The sequence below is a fragment of the Camelus ferus genome, chromosome 19 (genome assembly GCF_009834535.1).
Source record: "Camelus ferus isolate YT-003-E chromosome 19, BCGSAC_Cfer_1.0, whole genome shotgun sequence".
NCBI lineage: Eukaryota > Metazoa > Chordata > Mammalia > Artiodactyla > Camelidae > Camelus > Camelus ferus.
This window is the reverse complement of record NC_045714.1, coordinates 2,889,573-2,904,211: the sequence shown is the minus strand read 5'-3', so window position 1 is coordinate 2,904,211 and position 14,639 is coordinate 2,889,573. Positions and strand designations below refer to the sequence as shown.

The window sequence follows — 14,639 nt, the reverse complement described above, 5'->3', positions numbered from 1 at the left end:
TTAATTTAGGAATCAGTTAAGGCTGCAGGCCTGCTCAGCACTGGGCTGTCAATCAGCCTTCCTCAAGGCTGCATCAATTAGTTTAAAAATATTGAATGTAATTTTGCCTGACACAACATATTGCAGCTACTGCAAAATATAATTTATTTTAGAAGAAGAAATAATTAAACTAATTTGCATGTCAGTCAGCTGAACTGAGATGCCAAGAGATGGGGGTGGGACCCAGGGGGGGCCCAGCCCCCAGAGAGGGCACCTGCCGCCAGACGTTGGGTGAGGTCAGCCTGGGCCCGGGTCTGAGCAGTAGCTGCAGCTGGATGGACAAATACTCAGGCAGCTGGAAGGCCCACTGGCATTGCATCTAGACCAAGCACTGGACATAGAGTTGGGAGACTCAAGACCCAACCCCAGCTCTGCCACTGACTCACCTGTGGCTTTGGTCTTGCCCCTTTCTGGGCTTCAGTTTCTCCATCTACAAAATGGGTTTACAAAGATCTCTTTTCTAGGTTCTGAGTCTCAAATGAGCTCATAGATAAGAAAGTTTGTTATAAGTTGGAATGTCCTGCACAGAGATGAAGATTAATTAATTGAGGGAGTCACTGTTTTAGACCAGAAACATTGCAGGTGGTAAAATTATGCATTATTATCAGTTATTACAAATGATGCTAACTGTGGTCAGGAGGGTTTTGGAGGAAACCAATCAGAGGCGAGGGTCAGGTGGGACCCTCCCCTAGCACCAGCCAGTCACCCCAGGGCAGTAGTTTGCAGTACTTGCTGCATATTAGATTTACCCGGCATGGTTAAAAAACCATCAATGACCAAGTCTTGGGCATCTGTATGTTTTAAAGGCTTCCTAGATGGTTCTAATGAGCCAGGCTGGAGACCTCTATGATGTCAAGGACACAGGATGCTGATTTAGGGCCTGCCCATGAGCTCTAGAGGTTCCAGGCCAGCCCCCAACTCACGGGTCTCTGGGGTAAGCTCTGTAGGTGGCAATTTTGGTGATGTACAGGCACACCTCTCAGCTGCCCCCGGCCCCTGCCTTAGATCTGAGACCCTCACTCAGGCCAAAGGATTCAGGGCTTTCCCAAGAGATGACCTGTGACATTTGGAAGGAGGAAATAGAACAACAACAAAATGGTAATTATATAAGATAAAGATGTACTAACTAATCTTATTGTAAACATTTTGCAATATATAAATGTATCAAATTATCACATTTTACACTTATACAATATGTCAATTATGTCTCAAAAAACTGGAAATTAAAAAAAAAAAAAAAAGAGGTCGGAGAAACCCAGCAGAACCAAAGGAATGGCACAATAATGGGGGTCTCACCAGCAGTGGACCCAGCCCTCCAGCAGGGTATCTGCCCACTGAGGGTCTCATACTACTCTGAGGTCTCCCTTCTGCCTCAGTGTGGAGAGAGGTGCCTGTTCCTGGCAACCGGCCTCACGCTCCCCTCCTCCCCTCCTCCTTTCCTTCCTCCCCTCCTCCCAAAAGCACCCATCGGCTGGCTGTTTAAGTTCTCCAGCAAAACACTCTTAAAAATAACAGCTCACCCGGCATTCCCAGTCACGACTTCCATCTCCCGCCCCCGGAAAAGCCCCCTCTAATCGCTGAAGCGGCAGATCTGGGTGAGCTGGGAAGATAAGGTGCCCCTGGCTAAGGGGAGCTCCAGAGAGGAGTCGGGGTCTGAGTTAATTAAGGACTCCCCCCTCCCCCGTTCCTTTCCCTGACCCCCAGGAGGTGGCCGCACCTGCCTCCCAATCTCCATTTCTCTCTTTATCAACACACAAGCAGCTGCAGTCGGCAGCCAGTGGGCCCTGGAGTTCAGAGAAAGAGGCGGCAGACCAGCCCCACTCCCCCACAAACTCATGGGGCTCCTGGCTGCCTGGAAACTTCCAGGCTGCCCCCCAAATAGCTCCTTACCAGGCTTCATTCATTTATTCATTCAGCAAACCTATTAGAACCTATTCTGTGCCACACCCCCACAATGCTGGGGCCCCAGGAACTAACAGGACAGAGGCCTTAACCTCAGAGACGTCACAGTGGAAGGAGTGGGGACGTCATGATTTTGCTGAGGACCCTGGCCAAGACCCTCCTCGGGTGGGTTTGTCTTGCCCTCTCAGGATCGGGTCTTGAAAGAGCAGAGGTTTGGGACTTCAGTTGCCAGCTGACCTCTTCTTTAAATTTTCCCATGTTTTAGTTTCTCTTCTGCAATATGGAGGTAGAAATTGTACCAAATCACAGGATTTGTGCAAGCATGCCTGAAAGAATGGGGGAGGATGCTCCAGGATCACTCTGTGCCCTCCATGGTGATAGGATGGAAATGGCAATGGTGATGATAGTGTTGTTGGGGGTGGGAGTGGGCGTGGTGATGATATGGGTGATGATGGTGGGAGTCATGATAGTTTTGGTGGGGCTGGTAATGACAGTTGTGGCGGAGATGGTGGAGATGGTGATTTTATTGGTGATGGTGGTGATATTGGTGATGGTGGCAATAGGGTGATGGTGGTGGTGGTAAGGGTGGTGATAGCAATGGCTTTCGTGTTTGTGGTGATGGCAGAGATGAGGAAGGTGGTACTAATGGATAGGGGGGTAGTGGCATCGATAATTCTAAAGGTGATGGTAGTGATGATCTAATGGTGATGGTAACAGAGGAGTGGTCATGGCATTGGTGATGGTGATAGTGGTGAGAATGGTGATGGTGGTACTGACAGTTATGTTGGTGGAGGTGGCAATAATGACTTAATGGTGGTCGTGGTAATAGTAATGGTGAAGGTAGTAATGGTGGAGATGATGATGATGTTGGTGATGGTGACGGGGTGGTAATGGTGATTATGGTGGTGGCGGTTGTGGTGATGATGCCAATGGTACCAACACTACTAATGGCAATGGCAGTGATGGCGATAATGACAGTAATGGTGGTGTTTACATTGATGATCTAATGGTCGTGATGATGATAGCAATGGTGGTGATGGTGGTAACAGTTATGGTGGTGATAACCCATTTAGCCAGATGTCCTCAGTCCTGGTCCTAGTATGAGATTGATCCACCCACAGTTCTCTCTCAGTGTGACCCCACCGCCTAATCTTGTCCTAGCAGTAGGTGGGGATTGTCTGGGTCTCATACTTGACGCCTCTCACCCTACTCCTGTGCTCCTGTTACAGACAATCATGCCCAGCTATCCCGGGCTTCCCTAAGGATCCGAATCCTGGATGTGAATGACAATCCCCCAGAGCTGGCCACACCCTACGAGGCAGCCGTGTGTGAGGATGCCAAGCCAGGCCAGGTACCGCTGACAGGCTGGGGACAGGGGGTGGCTGCCAGGACGGGCCAGGGCACCCTCTACTCAAGCCCAGAGTGGCCCCAGCCTTACATCAGCTCCCTGCCCCCTCCTCACCCTTCAGCTCATCCAGACCATCAGCGTAGTGGACAGAGACGAGCCCCAGAATGGGCACCGCTTCTATTTTCGCCTGGTGCCTGAAGCTCCCAGCAACCCTCATTTCTCACTGCTCGACATCCAAGGTGAGTTACCTCTGAACCACCAAATCCAAGGATCCGTGGAAGGAGGGGCCTAGCCTTCTTGCCCCCTTCCCATATTACAGATAGAAAGACTGAGGCACCAAGGGGGCCAGCGTTGGGTCCAAGATCACACAAAGTCTGGGCCAAGTGAGAGCTGTTACCCAGACTGCTTGCCAGACACTGGAGAAGAAGAAGGAGGTGGTTTGGCAGAGCCGTGGGGGTGGCACCCTAAGGGTAGAGAATGGTAGCTGGAAAGATCCAGAGAGGGGATGCATGAGGAGTGGGTGGGCCAGCATCCAGGATGGAGAGAGGCCCTGGTCTAAGTGAAGATTGGAATAAGCCACACGCACGCCCTCCCACCCTTCTGTTTAAAATGTGCTTTAACCCATTCACGTTTCTCTTTGCATCCTCACTGTCACCTTGGGAGGTGGTTTGCTTACCCACCCCCATTTTGCAGATGATGAGACTTTAACAGGATAAGGGTCATATAGGGAGTCAGTGGTGAGGCCAGGATTCAGACCCACACCTGTCTCAGAGGCAGCGTGCTGCCTGCCTTAGCTCGCTGCCTTGAAAGCAAACTGTCCAGCCCACCCTGAGCTGATCCCATGGTGAGGCACTGCCCTGCAAGTTCCCCTTCAGCAAGAAGGTGAAGTATGAACCTTTGAGATGTTGACCAGGGTACGGGGAGTGAGGGACCTGGGTCCCAGCCCAGGGTCAGTTGATGGCTTTCTATGCAACCCTATGCTCTGCCTCAGTTTCATCACCTGTAAAATGGGGCTGAAAATGCCTGCCACCTCAGGCAGCCAGGTGGCCCCAGTGAGATGTGGGCTAACAAGGTATATTGTCAGTACCTAGAACATGGCAGTAACTTCATTCAGCAGTAATTTACTGAGCATTTATTGAAACACAGTGCTGAGGGGGAGGGTATAGCTCAGTGGTAGAGCACGTTTAGCGTGCACGAGGTCCTGGGTTCAATCTCCAGTACCTCTGTTAAAAATAAATAAATAAACAAACAAACCTAATACCCCCCCCCAATTTTTTTTTAATAAATTAAATTTTAAAAGAAAGAAACACAGTGCCTACATGTCAGGACCCCATTCTAGGTTCTGAAAATGCAGCAGCAGAAACAAGGCAAAATTCCTGCCCTCGTGGCATTTTACATTCTACGGAGGGGAAACAGAAATTGAACAAATAAATAATATTATGGGGATGACAAGTGGCCAGCAGCGAGGAATGATGCAATCTTCACAAGAGTGTGGACTTTGTTTTTAGTGCTGGACCCTGGGTGCCTGGCACATAGTAGGTGTTGAATAAAATATGTTAAACAAAACGGGGGGAAAAGCAAGATAAAAGTAGAAGGTATTTTAAATAAGGGGGTTTAGGAAGGCCTCTCTGAAGGAATCCATAGTGAGTACGGATCTAAAGGAAGTAAAAGGGTGAGCCATGCAGACAACTGGACAAAGAATGATCCAAGTACAAGAAACAGCAAGTGCAAAGGCCCTGAGGTGGGAGCAGGCCTAGGATGTTTGAGACCTGCATGGTTAGGGTGAGTGAGTGACAATGCTGGAGGAGATGTAGTCAGGGAGGTACTAGGAGCCAGATCACGTGGGTTCCTTCTGACCTTGGAACAGGTCTGGAATTACCCCCAGGACCTTGACACCACTTTCCTCAGTGACCTCTGAAGCCAGACCCATCTGTATTTCCAGGAGTCATATTAAAAATATTTAACAACTTGTGCAGTTCAGATAACCCATCAGAAGGACACTGACTATAAATAGTCTGGAGTAGGACCCTGGAGCCTTCGCTGTGCCAAGCTTTAAACCCTTAGTGCCTTGGTTGTGTTAAAGTTGGGGGTGTGCTTGAGGGAGAGGCTGAGGCAGCAGGGAAGGACTTGGGGGACTCAGAATCATGGCTACTTAAATCTTTTTGGAACTATTTCAGTATTTTAACAACTTTAATGACCTGTACTGCCCTGCCTGCTTGTTATAGCAATGGTATCCTAAGCTGGCCCCAGGAGACATAAATAGTCCTGGCTTGACCTCACCAAGTTCAGAGATCTTTCCATCTCCAGGGGCCGGAGGTTCTGCCCCAGCTGCCTCTCTTTGGCCAGGGATAGGGGTCTGGTTTGGCTACCAGGGCTCCCATCCAGTGTGACCACCTGATAGGAGCCCTAGGACCAAGGGTGGCGGCAGCGTGCTGAGGTCAGCACAGTCAGGGAAGGGCTCCTCCTCCAATCCCCCAGCCCCTTCCCACGGAATGCCAAGCCCCCTCCTCCTCACCATATAAATATCCAGGTTGACAAACGGCTACCCCAACCCATCTGTTTCTTTGTACAAATTTGTAGCCAGTTTGGAAATGTGATTTATAAATATTGCTTTTGCAGCCAGGGATTGACACTGATGTATGTCAGTCCAGATGGATGGATGCAGTGCTGGGAGCAGATCCCGCCTAGAAGGGTGGGGTAGGGGTCTGGGGTGGCCAGTGGCTTCCCAAATGAAGCCAGCTGCTGCCTACGAGGGTGGCTAAGGGGTACAGGGATGATGCTCAGGGATTCCCACTGATGGAGTGACAGAGTAGCAGGGACTAGAGCTCTCAAAACATATGGCTCCATGGTCAAAGACAGCAACCCTGAGAAACAAACATCTCTTCTCCCCTTCTCTGTTCTTGCTTGGGAATTTGAGGCTGAGCCAGAGCCAGCGTCTCATTTTTCAAATCTGTCTACTACTCTCTGCCTCCACTACCACTATTATTTCACATCTAAAACACACAATAGCTTCCTAACTGGTCTTCTGCATCCACTCTTGTGTTTTGGATTAGAGGCTCCCTTGCCTAGCGTCTAGGCTCAGTGGGGGCAGGGACCATGACTGTCTTGTTCATTGCTATATCCTCAGGGGCCGGAATAATCCTGACCTGTAGAAGGTATTTAATTAGTATTTGCTGTTGAATGGATGGATGATATGTCACTAGGTTGCTTCTTTGCTTAAGTCCCGCCCATCAATGGTCTCCTATTGCCTTTAAGAAAATAATGCAAATTCCTTACCCTGGCCTCTAAGACTTTCCATAGCAAGCCCCTGCCTCCCCCTCCAGCCTCTGCTTGGTGCACTGTAGCCATCACCCTCACCCCTCCAGCCGCAAAGGACTGCTTTCAGTTCCTTGAGTGTATTATATGTCTTCCAACCTCAGGGCCTTTGCATGGGCTATTCCCACTCCTAGAACTCATTGTTCAGGACTCAGCAATATCACTTCTTCCAAAAAGTTCCCCCTGACCTCCTGGGCTGGGTCAGGTCCTCTTGATAGATACTCTTCCTATATTCTTCCTTCTTAGCACTTACCATGGTTTGTAATTGTGGACTAAATTGTGGATTTATATGAGTAACATTTGTCTCTCAATAAGGCCATAAGGGCAGATCCAGGACTGTGGTTGGTTTAGCTCTGCTTTATTTTTCCCCTGTGACTAGCATGGTACCTAGCACATAGTAGTTACTCAGTAAAGATTTATTGGATGGATGGGTGGAGGGAGGATGGATGGATGGGTAGAGGATGGCTGGATGGATGATTTGATGGATGGGTGGAAAAGGTAGCTATGCTACCAGTTCACAGGATAAATTCAGACATGTCCCTTCTCTCTGAGCCTCAACTTCCACGTATATAAAATGGGAATACTGTCACAACTCTTGATAGTTCTGAGGATTAAACATCATGACGTACTTAAGGCATCCACCCAGTCCTCGATGCATCAAAAGTACGCAGTCAGTGCAAAGGAGTCCCACCCCACCCCTTCTTTTCCTCATCTTGCTCTTGAGCCTTTCTTTCCCAGGGGAAGGCAGATGTTGTCACAGCTGGGGTTGACTCACCCTTTGACAGGAGGGCTAAAGTTCAAGCCAGAGCTCAAGGGTCTGACCCCGGACCACCAGTTAACCCTCAAAGATGTGGTTCATTCAAGCACCACTCTTCAAGGCTGGCTCAGTGCCAGGGAAGAGACAGGCACCTGCTACCTTAACACAACGTGACAAGTGCTGTAATAGAAGTGTGCCTGGCACCTGTATAGTCAGAGCCGGGGGTGGGGAGCCATAAATCCTTCCTTCCCAGGGAAGCGGAGAAAGGAGGCCACAGAAAGGAGGTGACATTTAGCTGGAGCATGACAGATGAGGAATTTGCCCAGGCAAGAAGGTGGAGAGGGTGTTCTAGCTAGCGGGAACTTGGTGAATAAAGGCAGAGCAGACTAGGCAGAGAGTGGAGGTGGGGTGCAGCCCATGGGGGTGGGGCATGACAAAAATAACAGGCAGCATTCATGGAGAATTGCTCTGTCTTGGGAGCTATTCTAAGCATTATTCTATTAAATCCTCACACCTCTGTGATGCTGTTGTCCTCAGTTGCAGGTAAGGAAACTGAGGTCCAGAAAAGCTAAGTGACTTTCCCAAGCTAGTACATGATCAACGCAGCTAAATTAGTTTGTAATATTTTTATGGGAATTTTCAAATCTGTGTAGAAGTGGATAGAATAACACAATGAACCCTCATGTGCCCATCACAAGAGCTTCAATCCACGACCAGTCTTGTTTCAGCGGGACCTCCAATCTACGTCACAGGTGTGCCCAAGGTCACAAGTCAGCCCTTCCAAACGCTCTTTTTCCTGCATTGTGTCCATGGAGGCCAGGATGGGCACACTGAATTGAGGGCTGTGGGGAAGAAGCTGAGTTAACTGTGGAAGGGGCCCAGGCTGTCAAAGTCTAAAGCCAGAGAGACCAGCCTGAAGACTGCAAGGGTGGTGAGATGGACTCAGGAGGGAGGCCTGGGCCCCCAGAAGGAAGCAGGGCCCCCTTTCTTGGAACTAGCTGGCTGCGGAGGGTGGGCACAGCAGCCGGCTGGACTCGGAGTCCTTCTACACCACTCCATTGGCAGCCACCAAAACGATCTCGGGTCCGTGCAGGCCTGAGCCATACAGAAGAGGTGTGGCGGAGTCAGGGGAGCAGGGAAGTGGGCACACCCGCCCCCCAGCCCATGTTCTACACCCACCCTGCCACGTTCAGATACCCGTCCCCCGAGTCCTGACGGGCGCTCCCAGTGTGATGAGTATGACTCATGTGAGTTCGCTGTCCTCTCTGGCCACAGGCATCAGAAGGAGAGGTGGGAGAGGAGACCTTGGTGCCCTAGGGTCTCTCCATCAGGCCTGAGGGGCCGTGCCCCCGGCTCTCCAGGCTCAGCTCCTAGACTCCTGACAGAAGTTTCCTTCAGCCAAAGGCAGGTGGCAGCCCAAGTTCCCAGTCTTCTCTGGTGACCCAGGACTTATCAGGGTCCAGCTAGCCACAACCCAAGGACAACAGGACCCCAGGGTCAGGATGCATTGGGTGGCTGGGGTGGAATCTGGAACCAAAAAAATGCTGTTGAGACAGATGGCAAAAAAAAAAAAAAAAAAAAAAAAAAAAGACACAGCCAGGGACAGGACTTTGGCCCAGCTGGGGACAGAATCTTGGAATAGCTGGGGACAGGACCTTGGCACAGCTGGGGACAAAATCTTGGAATAACTGAAAACAATTTTGAGACAGCAGGGAATACTCTTAGGACAGCTAAGGACAGAATTGTGGGCTGTATGGCTGGGGACAGGATCTTCAGGCAGCTGGGGCAGAATTTGGGGACAGCCGGTAACAACTTGGGGAGATCAGGGAATAGACCCAGGGGTCAGCTGGGAGGCAGTAGTTGGGGGCAGAGGGAGGCAGATCCTAAAGTAGAATCAAGAAGTGGCTGGGACAGGGGAGGCTGACCCCAGACCCCAAGTCACACGCCACTCCCTTTTTCCTGGCGCAGACAACACGGCCGCGGTGCACACACAGCACTTGGGCTTCAACCGGCAGGAGCAGGACGTGTTCTTCCTGCCCATCCTGGTGGTGGACAGCGGGCCACCCACACTGAGCAGCACAGGGACACTCACCATCCGCATCTGTGGCTGCGACAGCTCCGGCGCCATCCAGTCCTGCAACACCACCGCCTTTGTCATGGCTGCCTCCCTCAGCCCCGGCGCCCTCATCGCCCTTTTGGTCTGTGTCCTCATCCTGGTCGGTGAGTCTGCCAAGAGCCAGCCCCTCTCCCCAATTGGGCCCCATCCTTGGACCCTGGGTTTCTTTCCCTAGGAGCCCCCATATGGTCTCACTTTCCCTCTCCGCACAATTAAGGGCTGGCCTGAGTGATCTCCGAGTTCTAACATGCAGATCCTATGAGAAGTCTCCTAAATACAGAGCAGCCCCACCACCAGCTCCAGACAGTGTCAACCCCCACCGGAGACTAAGTTTCATGCTGGCCCACTCTCTCCATGGCCGAAACTGTCCGTACTTTTTAAAAAACAGGCATATTTAAAAAAAAATTCTCTCATGTCTATTGTCCTCTTTTATTCTCTATGTAGGACTTTATTCTCTATGTAGTAAAAAGAGCTCTTGTGAACCATCTTGTCAGCCAGATGTATCATCCCCATTTTTCAGATGAGGAAACTGAGGCTCAGAGAGGTTAAGTGGCTTGCAAAAGGGGACCCAGTTAGTCCTCTGACTTGAAATCAGGTCTTTTTGTTCTATATTCACTTCTCCTTTAACTACCCCACCTGCTATGAATCTAAACTGGGGGCAAAATCTTGGGGCAGCTGGGGTAAAATCTTAAGACATTTTGTAGGGCAAAATCTACTCTTGTATTAGTTCCACTAGCAGCCAGTCAAGCCCTTCAAGTGAAGAGGTCAAATGAAGAGGTCAGGTTCCAGGAGCTAAACTGGATTTAGTTGGTCACCATGCCTCCTCTCACTGTCGAAGCAGAAAGGCCTCACCTCAGTCCTGATTACTGGACTTCATGGAACAGTCAGAACCCAAGGAACTCGAGGAAGGACCAGATTGTTCACTCAGTTCCCTGGGAGATTCATCTGCCTCCCACACCTCGCTGCCCACCCCTGGGGAAGCTGCCTGTGGCTGAGCCGCACCTCTTCCATCCCTGCAGAGGCCCTGGGCAGGCTCCTCCTAGCTGGGAGACCCCCCTCCTCTCCCCTCCCCAGCCCATGGCTCAGAAACCCTTTTTCCAGAGGGTGCACTTTACAGCGGTTTCATTTTCCGAGGCAGTGCAAACAAATTTCTGCCTAATTGCCCACAAACGAAGAAAGTGCACATCAGTGCTCTAAAGGTGACAGGCGGAATCGCTGATCAGGCCTGGCACATCTGTCGCCCGCCGCCCGCGCTCCCCACCATCTGCTCTCACGGGCATCCCCCTGTGCAGCTCCCAGCCTCCAGCTCTGAAAGCCGTCCATCCATCTTCCCAACTTCTCTTCTGACACCTTCCTTCCCTCCCGCCCGACCTGTCCCCGGATCCCACCTCCTCCCCTGTCATGAGCCACCGTGTTAGGTCGTGAGCCAGTACCCTGCCCCCTGGCCCTAGCAGCTGGCTCTGGCCACTGGAGCAGCAAGAAGAATCCAGTGCCTGACATGATACCGAGTACATATCTGTCCATCCATCCACCCATCTCTCCATTTAATTCTCTCATTTGCTTATCAGTTCCTAGTTTATTCATCCAGTGAATCCTTCCATGTGCTAAATTATTCTAAGCACTGGGATTCATCAGTAAATGAAAGAGACTAAAAGCCCTGAGTCACTGGAAAGTTGGGGTTGTCATCGTTGAAATGGGGTGACTGAGGGCGGGAAGAGGGAACTATTATTATTTCAAATCTGGACACATTAAGTTCACAGTTGTCCTGGTCAACCCCAAGGACTTGCTGGGGAGGCAGCTGGGTGTACCATCTAGATTTCAGGGGAGAAGTCCAGGCTGGAGGTTGCAGTAGGGGAGTTGTCAGCCTCTAAGTGGAATTTAAAGCCATGAGACAAGGAAAGCGCCAAGAAAGGGAGTGTGGATACCAAGGACTGAGTTCTGGGACATTTGATGTCAAGAAGTTGAAGAGGAGAGGAAAACCCTGCTTAGAAGGTTGAGAACGAGCTACCAGTGAGGTAGGGGGAAGAAGAGTATGCAGAGTCCTGGAAGTCAAGTGAAGGAAGCCAAGAAGGGGCAAGTCCTTCACTCGCTCATCCTTGTACTCACCCGGGTCTCCATCCAATTCTTCATTCAGTCATTCATTCAACAAACACGGTTCATAGGCTTGTTGCATACCAGGTACCACACTAGGGAAACTTTCCCTGGGGCCTCCAGGGCAATTTAAATTGAGCTTGCCTCCAGGGCAAGCCCCACATGTTAACACAGCAGGATCTATGCTATGATGGAGCTGTAGTTCTCAAACCTGAGCTGCCTCGGCATCACTTGGGGGCCTTATTGAAACAGACTGCAGGATGGGGAGGGGCACCCACCCAGTAGGTATAGGGTGGGACCTGAGAATTTACATTTCTAACAAGTTCCTAGGAGATGTTGATTTTGCTGGTCCAGGGACCAAGGCAGGGTGCTAGAGAAACCCCTCACCAGGGGAGCCTGGAGGTGATGGCATTGAACCTGACCTGGAGCTCTCAGGGAAGGAGATATCTTGAGCTGAGACTCAAAGGGCTAACAGTGTGCCTAGAGCTTCTGGAGCAGACAGAGGAGGGTGCAGGTGAAAGAGAGGTCAGGGTCAAGGTCATTTTACTTCCACCAGACCACAGCTGACCCCTTCCCACTCCCAAGCACCGAGAGACCTCACAGGGATGTATCTCTTCGAAGAGTTGAGGGTGGAGACCTCCGAGGTTGGGTCTAGCCCTCAGCATCCATGAAGTCTCTTAACATTGCTCTCTGTCCCCACACCACCCCCAGTGGTGGTGTAGCCTTGATTTGCACACCTCCCAAGACGGGTAGCTCACTATCTATCCAGCTAGCCATCTCTGTTCTGACTGTGAGAAAGGTTTCTTTTGCACAGAACTCTAGGAAATTTGCATGAGCATTTAGGCTGAGCCAGCTCTGCTGGGGAGAAGGGAAGGGGTGGTCCCGGAATGCCCTGAGGGATGCTCGGCCCTTACTGGTCCTTGGCTGTCTCCCGCACAGTGCTGGTGCTGCTGATCCTCACCCTCAGGCGCCACCACAAGAGCCACCTGAGCTCGGACGAGGACGAGGACATGCGGGACAACGTCATCAAATACAATGATGAGGGCGGCGGCGAGCAGGACACCGAGGCCTACGACATGTCGGCGCTGCGGAGCCTCTACGACTTCGGCGAGCTCAAAGGCAGCGACGGGGGCGGCGTCGGGGGCCCAGGCGGGGGCACGGGGAGCCCCCCGCAGACTCACCTGCCCTCGGAGCGACACTCGCTCCCGCAGGGGCCGCAGAGCCCAGAGCCGGATTTCTCGGTGTTCAGGGACTTCATCAGCCGCAAGGTGGCGCTGGCGGACGCGGACCTGTCGGTGCCGCCCTACGACGCCTTCCAGACCTACGCCTTCGAGGGCGCGGACTCGCCGGCCGCCTCGCTCAGCTCGCTGCACAGCGGCTCGTCGGGCTCCGAGCAGGACTTCGCCTATCTCAGCAGCTGGGGCCCGCGCTTCCGGCCCCTGGCCGCGCTCTACGCCGGCCACCGCCCGGACGACGAGGCCCAGGCCTCCTAGCCTGCCCTCCCTGCCACCTAGGACCCGACTGGACTCCAGGACAAAGCACGTCCCCTGTTCACCCCCTTTCCCAGCCCTCCCAACCTCCCAAGGCGGCCGGACAGGAGGGGGGACTTGTTGGGGGGCAGACTCCCCGACCGCGGGAGGGGGGCAGCTTGCACCCAGAGGTGCGGGAATTATGACCAACATCATTAAAACTGCAGCGAGAACGGGCACCGCGTGGCTCTGGGGTTAGACAGGGAGATAGGGCCGCGTGGCTCCCTCCTGCCTTGGGGAAGAAGCCTGGAGGGAGGACGCTGCTGAAAGAAGGACATACCTCCCCAGGTACCCTCCATCAGTTAAGAGGAGGGACAGGCTGTTCATTTACTAAGCGCCTACTGTGTGCTGGGACACTGTACAGAGACCATCTTAGCTGTCATAGAAACCATGACGTGGAGCCCCGCAGGTAACAGATGGAGAAAGGCACCTGAGAAGTGGCTGTGCCCTGTCCAAGGACACCTTGCCGGTATACAGTGGAGCCATGACACTTACCGGCTACCTGGCCTTGGGCAAGTTTCTTGACTTCTCTGGGCCTCAGTTTCCTCCTGTGTCAAACGAGGCAAATAACAGAACCTACCTCGAAGAGCTGTGAAGATAGGTTTCATGCATGTCAAGTGGTTAGGACAGTGCCTGGCACATAGTAGGTGTTCAATAAATGTTAGCCTTTGATACTGTTTTTATCTTTGTCGTTATTAGAAGCCCAGCATCCCCCAGCATCTGCCTCCCAGATCTGAGTTCTCTCCCCTTTTTCCTAGCATCTCCAAGGGGGGGGGGATAGTCTTATCGGTGTCACTCCTGCTTCAGGTGGGGGATAAGGAAGTTCCTAGTGACTGGAGAGCCTTCCAGAGTCTCAGGTGACACTGGAATAGGACACCTAGCAGGGGTGCCAAAAGAGGACAAGCTGGAAAGTTCCAGGACTTGGATGAGGTGGGAGGGTTGGATTGGTGGGAGATGGAGGGGTTGGACACCACTGGATGTGATGGGATCTTGTTTGGTCCAGAAACCCAGCAGTCTCGCCATCCATGGACCCCTAAGGCTAAGTCATCTCTAAAAGCCTCCAGCTCTAAAACCATTTGACTATAGGGTTTTTGTCTTGCACCCCACCCCTGAAGTGATTCATTCATTCCACGTTGATTGGCTGTGAACTCTAGCTCCTGTGAGGCAGGCCTCCTTCATCAAGGTCCTTAACTGCTGAAGCCTCAGTTTCCTCATCTGTAAAATGGGGCTAATGATAGTCCCATGAAGGGTTTTTGAGGGGCTTAAAGGAGATAATGAATGTTAAGCTCTGATCTCAGTGCCTTTCTGCCACATTGAAAATGCTCGATAAATGTTCATTCGCCTTACTTTTTTTTACCCTCCCAAGAAGCATTCATTCATTCCCTCCACATTTGCCAAGGTCCACTGTGACAGATCCAGAGATAGTTATTATTTCCTGAGTGCCTTACCTGTATTGTCTCATCTAAGTTAGCTACTGTCAGTCCCAGTTCACAGGTGAGGAAACTGAGGCTCAGAGAGGAGTAACCCTGACCAGGTTACACA

General features: G+C 51.7%; 1 protein-coding gene across 1 annotated transcript in view; it reads left to right on the top strand.

The window, feature by feature from the left end:
• The window catches only part of CDH22 (cadherin 22), a 69,238-nt gene extending 55,403 nt beyond the window's left edge, over positions 1-13,835 (top strand). The window contains exons 8-11 of the mRNA XM_032461286.1: positions 3,171-3,292; positions 3,411-3,528; positions 9,330-9,581; positions 12,508-13,835. Of these exons, the coding sequence (XP_032317177.1) occupies positions 3,171-3,292; positions 3,411-3,528; positions 9,330-9,581; positions 12,508-13,061 (1,046 nt within the window). The 3' untranslated portion in view covers positions 13,062-13,835. The remainder of the gene's footprint in view (positions 1-3,170; positions 3,293-3,410; positions 3,529-9,329; positions 9,582-12,507) is intronic.
• The last annotated feature ends 804 nt before the right edge of the window (positions 13,836-14,639 follow it).